At 52.7% G+C, this 16,385-nt stretch overlaps 1 protein-coding gene across 1 annotated transcript in view; it reads right to left on the bottom strand.

The window, feature by feature from the left end:
* LOC145338960 (DNA repair protein XRCC1-like) overlaps positions 1-15,906 on the bottom strand; it is a 47,014-nt gene extending 31,108 nt beyond the window's left edge. The window contains 8 exon segments of the mRNA XM_080183369.1: positions 1,943-2,091; positions 3,145-3,265; positions 6,298-6,378; positions 6,887-7,045; positions 11,043-11,150; positions 12,514-12,606; positions 15,837-15,863; positions 15,865-15,906. Coding sequence (XP_080039495.1) covers positions 1,943-2,091; positions 3,145-3,265; positions 6,298-6,378; positions 6,887-7,045; positions 11,043-11,150; positions 12,514-12,606; positions 15,837-15,863; positions 15,865-15,891 — 765 coding nt within the window. The 5' untranslated portion in view covers positions 15,892-15,906.
* Positions 15,907-16,385: the final 479 nt, after the last annotated feature.

Raw genomic sequence — 16,385 nt, forward strand, 5'->3', positions numbered from 1 at the left:
GGTTTTATATTAGTGGCGTGGTGAAAAAGTCACATGGGACACTTGCCTTTATCAATTGAAGCATAGATTACAAAGGCAGCGGAGAACTTTGGTGAGGCCACAGCTAGAGTACTGTGTGCAGTTCTGGTCGCCACGTTATTGGAAGGATGTGATTGCACTGGAGGGAGTGCAGAGAAGATTTACCAGGATGCTGCCTGGAATGGAACATTTAAGTTGTGAAGAGAGATTGCGTAGGCGTGAGTTGTTTTCTCTGGAGCAGAGAAGTCTGAGAAGTGACCTGATTGAGGTCACAAAATTATGAAGGACATGGACAGAGTGGATAAGGAGCAGCCATTCCCCTTAGTTGAAGGGTCAGTCACAAGGTGACATAGCTTCAAGATGAGGGGCAGGAGGTTTGGGGGGGATTGAAGAAAAACCTTTTATCCCAGAGAGTGGTGATGATCTGGAATGTGCTGTCTGGGAGAGTGGTAGAGGTGGGTTGCCTCACATTCTTTAAAAAGTACCTGGATGAGCACTTGGTACATTGACACATTCAGGGCTATGGGCCAAGTGGGATTAGGTGGGAATTTGGGTGTTTCTCGCCTGTTGGTGCAAACTCGATGGGCTGGAAAATCTCGTCTGCACTGTATGATTCTCTCCAGGAAAGAGACAAAGTGAACGCTACAAGTCCACGTAGCTTAAGAGTCATACTCAAAATATTATTCCTCCTCCTCAGGCCATACAGATGGTGCCATACCTGCTTATCCAGCATTTCAGTATTTAATACAGATTTTCAATACCTGCAGTATTTCATTTTGCTGATACTTGGTTTATTTACAGGACACAGCATTACATATACATGCCTCCCACTTACTTACCCCAACTCCCACAGCTGTCTTTTTTCACATACGTTCAAGAAACTTAATCCATCCGTGCTCTTCACCCATGTATCCTTTGTCAGGATACGAAATAGTTAACAGGCAAGTTGTGTTTTCAGTAATTGTAGGTAAATTGGTTAAGCACAGGGACGACACAGTGGTTAGCACTGCTGTCTCACAGTGCCAGGGATCCGGGTTCGATTCCCAGCTTGGGTCACTGTCTGTGTGGAGTCTGCACGTTCTCCCTGTGTCTGCGTGGGTTTCCTCCAGGTGATCTGGTTTCCTCTGACACTCCAAAGGCATGCAGGTTAGGGGAACTGGCCACGCTAAATTGTCGCTTAGTGTCCACACATCTGTAAATTAGGGGGATTAGCCACGCTAAATTGCCTCTTAGTGTCCCACATTTTCCCCACTCCCCGCGGGTGCCAATCCCACATTCTCCCCACTCCCCGTGGAAGCGAGTCCCACATTCTCCCCACTCCCCGTGGGAGCGAGTCCCACATTCTCCCCACTCCCCGTGGAAGCGAGTCCCACATTCTCCCCACTCCCCGTAGGAGCGAGTCCCACATTCTCCCCACTCCCCATGGAAGCGAGTCCCACATTCTCCCCACTCCCTGTGGGAGCGAGTCCCACATTCTCCCCACTCCCTGTGGAAGCGAGTCCCACGTTCTCCCCACTCCCCGTGGGACCAAGTCCCACATTCTCCCCATTTCCCAGGTAAAGAAGTCTCCTGAATTCCCCAGTAGTCAGTGACTATCCCAGGGAGGTCTTGTAGCGCAGATCCTGCCTCTGAGCCAGAAGCACTGGGTTCATTTCCCATCCCAGGACTTGATGGCCAAGGAAACTGTGGTGATAACATGGCCAAAGAGGTGGAGTGTCCACCTGTAAAATCCTCCCAGACATATAAGGAGCAGAGTGAATGAAGTGGAGGAAGATTCCTGATCAACAATGTGATAGAAAGCACACTGGAGCCTCTCCTCTCACTCGGAACAGTCTTGTGGGACAATGTCCACACTCTGACAGCTTCACAGTCACCTCTGACTGAGGACTCCATATTGCTGCCCTTGGGTTCCACCAAGGCCTACCTTCGGAGAAGACGTTCCCAGACTTGCCTTCGCTGCCGATTTCTCCTTGGGCGAGAATGAAGAACTTGGAGACGTGACGCCGCTGGCCTGCAATGCGGCTGTGGCGTAGCTTGCTGTGGGCTTGTCGTTTGGTGATGGAGTAGAGACCGCTGGAGGAGCAAGCGGGAAATAAAAACATTGGTCTGCACATTGGGTGACATGTCCTGACGACAGCAGAGTACAATTATGAAATTCTCTCCCCCCACCCACGCATGCTGGAGTGAAGGGGATGGATTTTCCGTGCGTGCCAGGGATGGATTTTTGGCCCATCGAGCCTGCACTGACAGCAATCCCACCCAGGCCCTATCCCCTTAATCCCACATATTTATCCTGCTAATTCCCTTACATTAGGGTCAATTTAGCATGGTCAACCAACCTAACCTGCGCAACTTTGAACTGTGGAAGGAAACCCACGCAGCCACGGGGAGAACATGCAGACTTCGCACGGACAATGACCCAAGACTGGTATTTAACCCGGGTCCCTGGCGCTCCTTGAGATAATGTGGTGACCAGAACTGCAAACAGCATTCTAGCTGTGGCCTCACCAAGTTCTATACAACTCTAACATGCCTTCCCTGCTTTTGTAATCTATGCCTCACTTGGTAAAGGCAAGTTTCATGGACAAACACGCCAAGGTCCCTCTGTTCCACAGAACTTTCTAGCCTTAGAATCACAGAATCCCTGCAGTGCAGGAGGCCAATCGGCCCATCGCATCTGCACTGAGGCCCACTCCCACAATCCCACACATTTACCCTGCTAAGCCTCTGACACTAAGAGACAATTTAGCACAGCCAATCCATCTAACCAGCACGTCTTTTGGACTGTGGGAGGAAACCAAAGCACTTGAAGGAAATCCACGCAGACAAGGGGAGAGCGTGAATCGAACCCGGGTCTCTGGCATTGTGAGGCAGGAGTGTTAACCACTGTGCCACCGTGCAGCCGGCATCAGTGTCGATTAAATAGACTCTAGACTTGCTGACTGGATAGCACTAATTCAACAGACTCTGTAGACTTGTTGATTGAACTGCTCTGATTAAATGGACTGTTTAAGAATAATATGGGGAGATGATGTATTTGGGGTTTCTGTGAACCCCAGCCACAAATGGTCTCCTCACTCCCTTGCTGGAGTTGCCAATACTGTGGCTCACTCTGGGAATACTGACCTGTTGGGGGACTGAGTTGGGGTCTGCTGGCCCGGCTGAAAAACAAGCTGCCTGGTTTCAGACTGTTGCCACTCCCTTCCTCCTCCTTCACCACAAACTGACCCAGTTTGGTGATCTTCTGCTGGGAAAAAGGGCAAAGAAGTTAAAAGGCATAAATACGCGCAGCTCCACACCAACGTGGCAATGAATTCAGCACAGGCAAAGGATTCATGCAATAACTTCCTTTATATAGCACCTTCACTGGAGAAAACATCCCAAGGAACAACAATCAAACAATATTTGACTCTGAAGCGAATAGGGAGAAATCAGCAACAGGTAATCAAAATCTCCGACAAAGAGGAAAATTTTAAGAGAGTCTTAAAGGAGAGAAGTTCTCCCTCCCCCATAAATTCATCCCTGTAACCTCCTCCAACTCTACTACCTTCCTTAACTCCATAACATCCTCCAGTCCTTACACTCTCCCTATCTCTAAGTTCCTCCAACCCCTACAACCCTCCCTATCTCTGTAACTGCTCAAGCCGTTACACCCTTCCTCATCTCTGTAACTCCTCCAGGCCCTATAACCCTCCCTATCTTTGTAACCTCCTCCACGCCCTACAACCCCCCCTTTCTCTGTAACCTCCTCCAGCCCCTACACCCCTCCCTATCTCTGTAACCTGCTCCAGCCCCTACACCCCTCCCTATCTCTGTAACCTCCTCCAGCCCCTACAACGCTCCCTATCTCTCTAAGCTGCTCAAGCCACTACACCACTCCCTATCTCTAACTCCTCCAGCCCCTACAACCCTCCCTATCTTTGTAACCTCCTCCAGCCCCTACAACCCTCCCTATCTCTGTAACCTCCTCCAGCCCCTACAACCCTCCCTATTCTCTGTAACCTCCTCCAGCCCCTACAACCCTGCCTTTCTCTGTAATCTCCCCCAGCCCCTCGAACGCGCTGCAACTCCGTAACCTTTGAGGAAAGATATATTGTTGTTGGAGGCAGTACAGAGGAGATTTACTTGGATGATCCCAGCTATACAGGGACTGGCATATGAGGAAAGATTAAACAGGTTGGATCTGTACTCCTTGAAGTTCAGAGGAAATGGAGAGATACGATTGAAACATAGAAGGCCGGTGAGTCTGATATCAGTGGTGGGTAAGTTATTGGAGGAGATTTTGAGGGACAGGATCTACTAACATTTGGATAGTCAAGCTCTGATTAGGGATAGTCACGGCTTTGTGGGTGGGAAGCAATGTCTGACGAATCTTTTAGCGCTTTTTAGAGGTAATCAAGAGGATGTTGTTTATATAGACTTTAGCAGGCCTTTTACAAGTTCCTGCAAGGGAGGCTAGTCTGGAAGGTTAGGTCACATGGGACCCAGGGAGAGCTAGCAAACTGGATTCAAAATTACCTCGATGGTAGGAGCAGAGGGTAAGATCATTTCTTGGACTGAAGGGCTGTGCTTCAGGGGTAGATGTGAGGGCCCTTGTTATTCATATAAATGATTTGTATGTGAATGGTTATTAAGTTTGCAGATGTTACTAAATTAGGAGGTATCGTTGATAGTGAAGAAGGTTATCAAAAATCACGGGGATCTTTATCAGTTGGGGAAGTGGGCCGAGGATTAGCAAAAGGATTTCAATACGGATAAATGTGAGGTGTTGCATTTTGGAAAATCAAACCACGGTATGACTTGTACGGTGAATAGTGGGGCCTTAGGAACCGAGGGACCTAGGGTGGTGACAAAGGCTTTTAGCACACTGGCTTTCACCAAGACATTGAGTATAGGAGTTGGGATGTTATGTTGCAGTTGTATAAGTCATTGATGAGGCCACAGTTGGAATACTGTGTACAGTTTTGGTCACCCTGTTATTGGAAACACATTGGTAAACTGGAAAGAATGCAAAGATGATTTACGAGGATGTTGCCAGGACGAGTGAGCCTGAGCTGTCGGGAGCGGTTGACCAGGCTAGATCATGTAATGTAAGAGAATGGTGAGGTTAGTGAGGTGTATAAAATCATGAGAGACATAGATAGGATGAGTGCACAGTGTTTTTTCCCAGGGAAGGGGAATTGAAAAGGTTCAATAGCGACATTTAGAAGACATTTGAATAAGTACATGGATGGGAAAGGATTAGCAGAATATGGGCCAAACACAGGCAACTGGGGCTAGCTGGGAGGGCACCATAGTCGGCATGGAGCAGATGGGCCGAAGGGCCTGTTTCTGTGCTGTATTGCTCTCTAACTCTGAGATGCTGAGGTTAGACAGGGTAAATGTTGGAGGATGTTTCCACTCATGGGACAGTGTGGGTCCAGGGCACAGAGCTGCAGAATATTTGAGGAAGAATTTCTTCTCTCACAGAGTGGTGAAGAGTCATAGATGTTTCCAACATGGAAACAGGCCCTTCGGCCCAACTTGTCCATGCACCTTTTTTTTTAAAACCCCGAAGCCCAAATGCCCACATTTGGCCCATATCCCTCCATACCCACCTTACCCATGTAATTGTCTAATCTTTATGATGTGGAGTTGCCAATGTTGGACTGTGTGGGCACAGTAAGTAATCTCAAAACACCAGGTTAAAGTCCAATAGGTTTATTTGGTAGCACGAGCTTTTGGAGCACTGCCACTCACCTGATGAAGGAGCAGCGCTCCGAAAGCTCGTGCTACCAAATTAACCTGTTGGACTTTAAACTGATGTTGTGAGTCTATTTTCTAATCTTCAGAATTCTTTACCCCAGGAAGCTTGGAAGGAGGCCGAGTGCCCAAACATTTTCATGTCTGAGATCAGTAGTTTTTTAATCAGTTGGGGAATTAAGGGTTACAGAAATAAGAAGAAGTGAACTTAGTGAGTGTTAGATCTGCCATGATCTTCTTAAATGGTGTGGCAGGCTCAGGGGGCTGAATGGCCTTCTCATGCTCCTATTTCTTATTGTTTAAAACTCACTCCCTCCCTCTCCTATCAGATGTTCCCTTTAAATCCTGAGCGAGCTTTGCTTCACCTGTCACTAATACTGTGTGTATCTCACTGTTAACATCTGTTTTATAACAGTGCTGCAAGGGACATGCCAATATTATTAAGTTTAAGGTGTGAGATAACCACATGCTGTTGGTAAAGGGGGCAGTGTGTGGAGAGGATGTACACATGCTGCCCAGGTTTATAAACACACTCACCGGTGAGGAGGGTCCGGCAGACGTTTCAATGTCCTCTGGGGTGGAATAAAACCTGATGAACGAGAGACCGTACGCCAAGCTCTACAATGGTGTGGAGTGAGAATGAAATCAGTCAACAGCAGGAAGAGACTCAAACCACCACTTCCTCTGAGAGAGCAGCACTCCCTCGCCACCAGCCCTTTGACGGAGCAGCACTCCCTCACCATCAGCCCTTTGACGAAGCAGCACAACCTCACCATCAGCCCTTCGACGGAGCGGCACTACCTTGCCACCAGCCCTCCACTCGCTCGCCACTGACCCTCTGACAGGGCGGCATTCCCTTGGCTCTCTTGGCACCAACTCTCCAATGGCGCAGTGTTCCCCCCACACCAATCATCCCAACAAGTCAGTCCAGTCTCAGCGCCGACCTTCTGACAACATGGTACTCCCTTTGCGCTGACCCTCCAACAGTGCCAAGCCTCCAACAGCACGACACTCTCTCGAAGCTGACCCTCCCACAAACGCAGTGCTCCATCAGTGCTGACCCACCAACAGTGCGACACTTCCTCTGCACCAACCCTTCGAAGTGCAGCACTCCCTCGACACTCACCTTGTTGTAAGGTTGGGTGCAGACCACTTTAACACGATCCCATTTTTTACCCAGAGTGGCTTTGGCCAGTTTGTCTGCGCCGAACATGCGCACTCTGTTCAGGGATGTGGCATTCCGACTCTCTGTGGGAGACATGAAGAAGGAGGACACCAGGATGACCTACGTGCCAGAGACGGGGAGAGAGAGAGAAAGTATTTCAATTAGGACAGGAGGCCCAGTGGATGATGGGACATTAATGAATTACATTAAACTACTGACAGCACTCCCTCAGTACTGACCCTCTGACAGTGCGGCGCTCCGTCAGTACTGACCCTCTGACAGTGCGGCACTCCCTCAGTACTGACCCTCTGACAGTGCGGCACTCACTCAGTACTGACCCTCTGACAGTGCGGCACTCACTCAGCACTGACCCTCTGACAGTGCGGCACTCCCTCAGCACTGACCCTCTGACAGTGCAGCACTCCCTCAGCACTGACCCTCTGACAGTGCGGCACTCCCTCAGCACTGACCCTCTGACAGTGCGGCACTCCCTCAGCACTGACCCTCTGACAGTGCGGCACTCCCTCAGCACTGACCCTCTGACAGTGCGGCACTCCCTCAGCACTGACCCTCTGACAGTGCGGCACTCCCTCAGCACTGACCCTCTGACAGTGCGGCACTCCCTCAGCACTGACCCTCTGACAGTGCGGCACTCCCTCAGCACTGACCCTCTGACAGTGCGGCACTCCCTCAGCACTGACCCTCTGACAGTGCGGCACTCCCTCAGCACTGACCCTCTGACAGTGCGGCACTCCCTCAGCACTGACCCTCTGACAGTGCGGCACTCCCTCAGCACTGACCCTCTGACAGTGCGGCACTCCCTCAGCACTGACCCTCTGACAGTGCGGCACTCCCTCAGCACTGACCCTCTGACAGTGCGGCACTCCCTCAGCACTGACCCTCTGACAGTGCGGCACTCCCTCAGCACTGACCCTCTGACAGTGCGGCACTCCCTCAGCACTGACCCTCTGACAGTGCGGCACTCCCTCAGCACTGACCCTCTGACAGTGCGGCACTCCCTCAGCACTGACCCTCTGACAGTGCGGCACTCCCTCAGCACTGACCCTCTGACAGTGCGGCACTCCCTCAGCACTGACCCTCTGACAGTGCGGCACTCCCTCAGCACTGACCCTCTGACAGTGCGGCACTCCCTCAGCACTGACCCTCTGACAGTGCGGCACTCCCTCAGCACTGACCCTCTGACAGTGCGGCACTCCCTCAGCACTGACCCTCTGACAGTGCGGCACTCCCTCAGCACTGACCCTCTGACAGTGCGGCACTCCCTCAGCACTGACCCTCTGACAGTGCGGCACTCCCTCAGCACTGACCCTCTGACAGTGCGGCACTCCCTCAGCACTGACCCTCTGACAGTGCGGCACTCCCTCAGCACTGACCCTCTGACAGTGCGGCACTCCCTCAGCACTGACCCTCTGACAGTGCGGCACTCCCTCAGCACTGACCCTCTGACAGTGCGGCACTCCCTCAGCACTGACCCTCTGACAGTGCGGCACTCCCTCAGCACTGACCCTCTGACAGTGCGGCACTCCCTCAGCACTGACCCTCTGACAGTGCGGCACTCCCTCAGCACTGACCCTCTGACAGTGCGGCACTCCCTCAGCACTGACCCTCTGACAGTGCGGCACTCCCTCAGCACTGACCCTCTGACAGTGCGGCACTCCCTCAGCACTGACCCTCTGACAGTGCGGCACTCCCTCAGCACTGACCCTCTGACAGTGCGGCACTCCCTCAGCACTGACCCTCTGACAGTGCGGCACTCCCTCAGCACTGACCCTCTGACAGTGCGGCACTCCCTCAGCACTGACCCTCTGACAGTGCGGCACTCCCTCAGCACTGACCCTCTGACAGTGCGGCACTCCCTCAGCACTGACCCTCTGACAGTGCGGCACTCCCTCAGCACTGACCCTCTGACAGTGCGGCACTCCCTCAGCACTGACCCTCTGACAGTGCGGCACTCCCTCAGCACTGACCCTCTGACAGTGCGGCACTCCCTCAGCACTGACCCTCTGACAGTGCGGCACTCCCTCAGCACTGACCCTCTGACAGTGCGGCACTCCCTCAGCACTGACCCTCTGACAGTGCGGCACTCCCTCAGCACTGACCCTCTGACAGTGCGGCACTCCCTCAGCACTGACCCTCTGACAGTGCGGCACTCCCTCAGCACTGACCCTCTGACAGTGCGGCACTCCCTCAGCACTGACCCTCTGACAGTGCGGCACTCCCTCAGCACTGACCCTCTGACAGTGCGGCACTCCCTCAGCACTGACCCTCTGACAGTGCGGCACTCCCTCAGCACTGACCCTCTGACAGTGCGGCACTCCCTCAGCACTGACCCTCTGACAGTGCGGCACTCCCTCAGCACTGACCCTCTGACAGTGCGGCACTCCCTCAGCACTGACCCTCTGACAGTGCGGCACTCCCTCAGCACTGACCCTCTGACAGTGCGGCACTCCCTCAGCACTGACCCTCTGACAGTGCGGCACTCCCTCAGCACTGACCCTCTGACAGTGCGGCACTCCCTCAGCACTGACCCTCTGACAGTGCGGCACTCCCTCAGCACTGACCCTCTGACAGTGCGGCACTCCCTCAGCACTGACCCTCTGACAGTGCGGCACTCCCTCAGCACTGACCCTCTGACAGTGCGGCACTCCCTCAGCACTGACCCTCTGACAGTGCGGCACTCCCTCAGCACTGACCCTCTGACAGTGCGGCACTCCCTCAGCACTGACCCTCTGACAGTGCGGCACTCCCTCAGCACTGACCCTCTGACAGTGCGGCACTCCCTCAGCACTGACCCTCTGACAGTGCGGCACTCCCTCAGCACTGACCCTCTGACAGTGCGGCACTCCCTCAGCACTGACCCTCTGACAGTGCGGCACTCCCTCAGCACTGACCCTCTGACAGTGCGGCACTCCCTCAGCACTGACCCTCTGACAGTGCGGCACTCCCTCAGCACTGACCCTCTGACAGTGCGGCACTCCCTCAGCACTGACCCTCTGACAGTGCGGCACTCCCTCAGTACTGACCCTCTGACAGTGCGGCACTCCCTCAGTACTGACCCTCTGACAGTGCGGCACTCCCTCAGTACTGACCCTCTGACAGTGCGGCACTCCCTCAGTACTGACCCTCTGACAGTGCGGCACTCCCTCAGTACTGACCCTCTGACAGTGCGGCACTCCCTCAGTACTGACCCTCTGACAGTGCGGCACTCCCTCAGTACTGACCCTCTGACAGTGCGGCACTCCCTCAGTACTGACCCTCTGACAGTGCGGCACTCCCTCAGTACTGACCCTCTGACAGTGCGGCACTCCCTCAGTACTGACCCTCTGACAGTGCGGCACTCCCTCAGTACTGACCCTCTGACAGTGCGGCACTCCCTCAGTACTGACCCTCTGACAGTGCGGCACTCCCTCAGTACTGACCCTCTGACAGTGCGGCACTCCCTCAGTACTGACCCTCTGACAGTGCGGCACTCCCTCAGTACTGACCCTCTGACAGTGCGGCACTCCCTCAGTACTGACCCTCTGACAGTGCGGCACTCCCTCAGTACTGACCCTCTGACAGTGCGGCACTCCCTCAGTACTGACCCTCTGACAGTGCGGCACTCACTCAGTACTGACCCTCTGACAGTGCGGCACTCCCTCAGCACTGTCCCTCTGACAGTGCGGCACTCCCTCAGTACTGACCCTCTGACAGTGCGGCACTCCCTCAGCTCTGCGTCACTGTTGCTTATTAAGTGCTCGGTGCAGTTTACAGTTGTGAACAGCTTGATTAAATCCATCTCTCTCTGCTCTGAGGGGAGGTGAGTAATGCGTAAAGTGCAACTGAACAATTCCAGGTCATCCTCATTGGGATGTGCTCGCTGCTTCCAATTGTGAAAGAGGCAGATTTAATCCAACCTTCCAGAAGGATCACGATTTAGCCAGGAGTAAGTATGCAGGGCTGTGGGAGCAGCAGGAGAATGAGGAGGCGCTCGCGCAGAGGGCCGGCAGAGCGGATGGGCTAAACATTCTCCCTCTTGTGCTGTAATATACCTGGGATACAGCTAACCAGTCTGAGGACAAGCCACAGGGCGGAAAACATCCAATACATCGCTCACCTCAAAATCCTGTTCGCAGGCAGAGGTGGAATTCCCGACCAATACCTCGACAAAGGCAGATCCCTCATTGCCAATATCGATACGGTGAATATATTCCGCCTTCTCAAACTGCAGGGACAAAGACTGAGGATTACACAGGGAACCTGACACACAACAATAATAAATCCTCCCAGTGGATTTATTATTCATTCTCTTCTACTGATGACCCCCTAGCTCTCACTTCTGGAGAATTCAGGAGAAACCCGCTCCCAAAGGGAGCGAGCGCATGTGGGACTCGCTCCCACGGGCAGTGGGGAGAATGTGGGACTCGCTCCCACGGGGAGTGGGAGAATGTGGGACTCGCTCCCACGGGGAGTGGGGAGAATGTGGGACTCACTCCCACGGGGAGTGGGGAGAATGTGGGACTCGCTCCCACGGGGAGTGGGGGAGAATGTGGGACTCGCTCCCACGGGGAGTGGGGAGAATGTGGGACTCGCTCCCACGGGGAGTGGGGAGAATGTGGGACTCGCTCCCACAGGGAGTGGGGAGAATGTGGGACTCGCTCCCACGGGGAGTGGGGAGAATGTGGGACTCGCTCCCACGGGGAGTGGGGAGAATGTGGGACTCGCTCCCACGGGGAGTGGGGGAGAATGTGGGACTCGCTCCCACGGGGAGTGGGGAGAATGTGGGACTCGCTCCCACGGGGAGCGGGGAGAATGTGGGATGTAGGTGCTCAGACTCTCAGTCAGTCCACGCTGTGCTCACACACACAATGAAAGACATGACTTTCTAGCCCTCGCTTTTGTTCTGAATAAAGATATTTAAATGCAAGAGTTTCACAGCTCGATAGAACAATCACCGAGAATGGTTTGTGAGAAAACTGCTGGGATCTCTATGAATCTCACAGCTCCTTCCCATCCCCTACTTGCAATTAAACTGGGAAAGTCCTGGGACTGCAGACATGGCAAATTGAAAATACATAAATGGGTTTGAAAGGTGCTGCCTAAGCAGCCTTGGTGAGATGCTGCAGTGCACCTTGTAGATGGTACACACGGCTGTCAGTGTGTGTCGGGGACGGAGGGAGTGAATGTTTGTGGTTAGTGTGTGAATCGAGCGGGGCTGCTTTGTCCTGGATGGTGTCGAGCTTCTCGAGTGTTGTTGGAGCCGCACCCATCCAGGCAAGTGGGGAGTATTCCATTACACTCCTGACTTGCGTCCTTGTTGATCGTGTCAGGCTTTGGGAGTCAGGAGGTGAGTTACTCACCACAGGATTCCCAGCCTCTGACCTGCTCTTGCAGCCACTGTGTTTATATGGCTGGGTCCAGTTCAGTTTCTGATCAATGGTAACCCCCAGGATGTTGATAGTGGGGGATTCAGTGATGGTGATGCCATTGGCGGTCAGACTGTGATGTTCAGATCCTCGGTCCTGTTGGAAATGGTCATTTCCTGGCACAATAAAGATTTTAAATCAGTCACAAGATCCGAATCTCACCTGGAGGATGACAGATGACTGTTTCTCCCCCAGATCAGAACATTTCCACTTCCTGTAGGTGTCTGGCTTCAACAGGTTGTCTGCCTTGTGTGTCTGGGGAAAATAGAGAGTGGACCATCAGATCAGAGCAGTCTGCAGGCAAACCTGTCCATCCCCGGAAACTTTACCTCACCCAGAATAATGCTGACTCCCCCACACCACTATATCCTTAACACACACCACGTCCCAATAACCCGCCCCACCTTGCTCACTGAGCTGCCATCAGCTCCTGATCGGGAGCGCTTCCATTTCAAACTTCCCTGAATTGTTGTCAAAAAACAGCCCCTCTCCTTCAGGTGACACAGTGGTTAGGACTGCTACCTCACAGCACCAGGGATCCGGGTTCAATTCCAGCCTCAGGTGGCTGTGTGCAGTGTACATGTTCTCCCTGTGTCTATGTGGGTTTCCTCTTACAGTCCAAAGATGTGCAGGTTAGCTGAATTGGCCATGACAAATTGCCCCTTAGTGTCCAAAGGTGTGCAGGTTAGGTGGACTGGCCATGGGAAACGCACAAGGTTACAGGGATAGGGCTTGGGTAAGATACTCTGATATTTGGTGCAGACTCGATGGATCTAATGTCCTCCCACTGTACGGTGGGAATTCTGATTCAACCTCATCTCTGTAAGCTCCTTCAGCCCCTACACCCCTCCCTATCTCTGTAAGCTCCCCCAGCCCCTGTAAGCCTATCTCTGCAACCTCCTCCAGCCCCTACAACCCTCCTTATCTCTGTACCCTCCTCCGGCCCCTACAACCCTATCTTTGTAATCTTCTCCAGTCCCTACATCCCTCCATATCTCTGTAACCTCCTCCAGCCCCTACAACCCTTCGTATCTCTGTGGCATTCTCCAGTCCCGACAACCCTCCAAGATTTCTGTGCTCCTCCAATTTCGGCCTCTTGAGTGTCCCTTGATTCCCATTGCTCTGCCATTGGAGGCCATGCCTTCAGCTGCCTGGAAGGCCCGAATTCCCACTCCCCCCTTTCACCTTGAAGGTCCTTAATAATTAATGTTCAGCAACCTTTTGGTCACCTGTCCTAATGTCTATTAAATATAAAGTGACAGAAAACTATTAACTTGGAATAAGGTTCTTACAAAATAAAATGTACTCGGAACTCAGAAGTTACTTCAACTATTAATTCATTATCCAGTCAATAAAAACTCTGCTAAATGATGTAGAACTTAAGAATGTTCACAGTCTAGGATGGCAGGCCAGCACAGTGCTTAGCACTGCTGCCTCATAGCGCTAGGGACCTGGGTCAATTCCCGGCTTGGGTCACTGCGTGGAGTTTGCACATTCTCCCCATGTCTGTGTGGGTTTCCTCCCACACTGCAAAGATGTGCGGATTAGGATGATGGCCATGCTAAATTACCCTTAGTGTCAGGGGATTAGCAGGATAAGTATGTGCAGTTGTGGGAATAGGGTTTGGATGGGACAGTGATCGGCACAGCCTCGCTGGGCCGAATGGCCTCCTTCTGCACTGTTGGGTTTCTTTAATTCAACAATGAGAAGATGCATGGATTTGGTTTTTATTCTCTCAGAGCTATCGATGATAGAATCGGGTCAATACAGCATCAGTATAGTCAGAACAAAGAGAAATTTCCAGAATATGCTTTGAGGTGACATGCCCGCTCTGACATTGCCCAAAGACAGAGCAATAAACTACATCTCAGCTCAAGGGGTGTAACAGCCAATGATGGACTTCTTTTTTAAGGGGGTGAACTATCGTTGTTCTGCAGAAATACAGCAACCAATTGTGCAAAGCAAGATCCCACATTCAGGATGTGGAAATGATCCAGATCATCTGCTTTTTTTGTCAAAGATCTTGCTCACAGGATAAACACTCCGGGACAGATTCAATAAAAGCTTCTTCCCTGCTGCTATCAGACTTTGGAATGAACCTACCTTATATTAAGTTGATCTTTCCATACACCCTAATTATGACTGTAATACTACATTCTGCACTCTCTTCCTTCCCTCTCCCCACGTGCTCTATGAACGGTATACTTTGTCTATATAGCGTGCAAGAAACAATACTTCTCACTGTGTCCTAATACGTGTGACATTAAACCAAGTTGAATATTGGCCCCAGGACTCCAAAAAGAACCTCCACCCTCCTCCCCAACCCACTTCACAACTCTTCTTCTAAATAGTGACCATGGGAACTTTTATACCTACACCAAAGGCAGACAGAGCCTCAATTTAATGTCTCATCCTGAAAGACGGCATTGCTGAGTGCGGCACTCCCTCAGCACTGACCCTCCGAAAGCACGGCACTCCCTCAGCACTGACCCTCCGACAACGTGGCACTCCCTCAGCACTGACCCTCCGACAGTGTGGCGCTCCCTCAGCACTGACCCGCCCAACAGCGCGGCACTCCCTCAGCACTGACCCTCCGACAGTGTGGCGCTCCCTCAGCATTGACCCTCTGATAGTGAGGCGCTCCCTCAGCATTGACCCTCTGATAGTGAGGCGCTCCCTCAGCACTGACCCTCTGATAGTGAGGCGCTCCCTCAGCATTGACCCTCTGATAGTGAGGCGCTCCCTCAGCATTGACCCTCTGATAGTGAGGCGCTCCCTCAGCATTGACCCTCTGATAGTGAGGCGCTCCCTCAGCTTTGACCCTCTGATAGTGGGGCGCTCCCTCAGCTTTGACCCTCTGATAGTGAGGCGCTCCCTCAGCATTGACCCTCTGACAGTGCGGCACTCCCTCAGCACTGACCCTCTGACAGTGCGGCACTCCCTCAGCACTGACCCTCCGACAGTGCGGCACTCCCTCAGCACTGACCCTCTGACAGTGCGGCACTCCCTCAGCACTGACCCTCTGACAGTGCGGCGCTCCCTCAGTACTGACCCTCCGACAGTGCGGCACTCCCTCAGCACTGACCCTCTGACAACAATGTCCAACGACTGTAAAGCACAGATCGGGGGCCATTCAAACTCTGATGCTTCTACTAACCCTTGAACAGAAATTCCTCGCTTTTCAAGCACCAGCCTCGCTCTTTCCCCAGAACACAAACTTATAAACTGAGAGACTGGAGAAGCAACCCAAAAGAGGTGACATGAACCGATTGGCGGACATTCTTCTTGTTGAGGGGATAGTCCAACATGAAACCCTTGGCGCCCAAGGGGAAAAACAAGGCGGGTGAAGAAGGCAGGCGCATTTTGTGAAGAGGGAAAGGGCTTGAAATGCAAGTTTCACAGAGCACGAGGTCAAAACTGGAACAAGAGAAGCATAAAGCAACGCAGGGCTGTCTGGACACGGACCACAATGGGAAGAAGCTCACCGTGTCCTCACTGCTGCAGGAGACAACATGTTTGTTTGAGTTGGATCTCAGGCATCTCGAGGGGAGACGGGGGGGGGGGAAGTAACTCTGAGGATATTCTAACAGATGAGGAATCTCACAGCTCCGAGTCCTCAGGGCTGACAGAGTGCAGCATTTCAGAGGAGGCGGGGAGAGTTCCTGAGGGAACGAGGGGAAAGCCTCAGGAATCTTCACTGAAAACAGGCTCCAAGTTGAGTTTTCCCTCGATGGCGCGGCTCCGGCTCTGTCAGGGCGGGCTCCTCTTCACTTCCGGGTCACCCTCACAAATTATTTTTTAAATTAAATCATTAAAAACCGAGCCTCTGCCCCCTCAACTCAACTCTAATATCATTCCATCTGGGGAAATAATGTAGGTTCCACTTTCTTGCCTTTTTTTCAAACTGAAGAACTCTTTTCGTGGCGCCAGGATGTCAAAGGTCAAAGGCTCAGTGTGGTGGGTCTGGCCGCCGCCATCTTTGCTCCTGGCAAACGCTCTGCTCCTCCCCCTCCCTCTGGAAGGAGGTTGTCAGT

This window comes from Carcharhinus amblyrhynchos, unplaced genomic scaffold (assembly GCF_965287045.1).
Source record: "Carcharhinus amblyrhynchos unplaced genomic scaffold, sCarAmb.v2.hapA chromosome_270, whole genome shotgun sequence".
Taxonomy (NCBI): domain Eukaryota; kingdom Metazoa; phylum Chordata; class Chondrichthyes; order Carcharhiniformes; family Carcharhinidae; genus Carcharhinus; species Carcharhinus amblyrhynchos.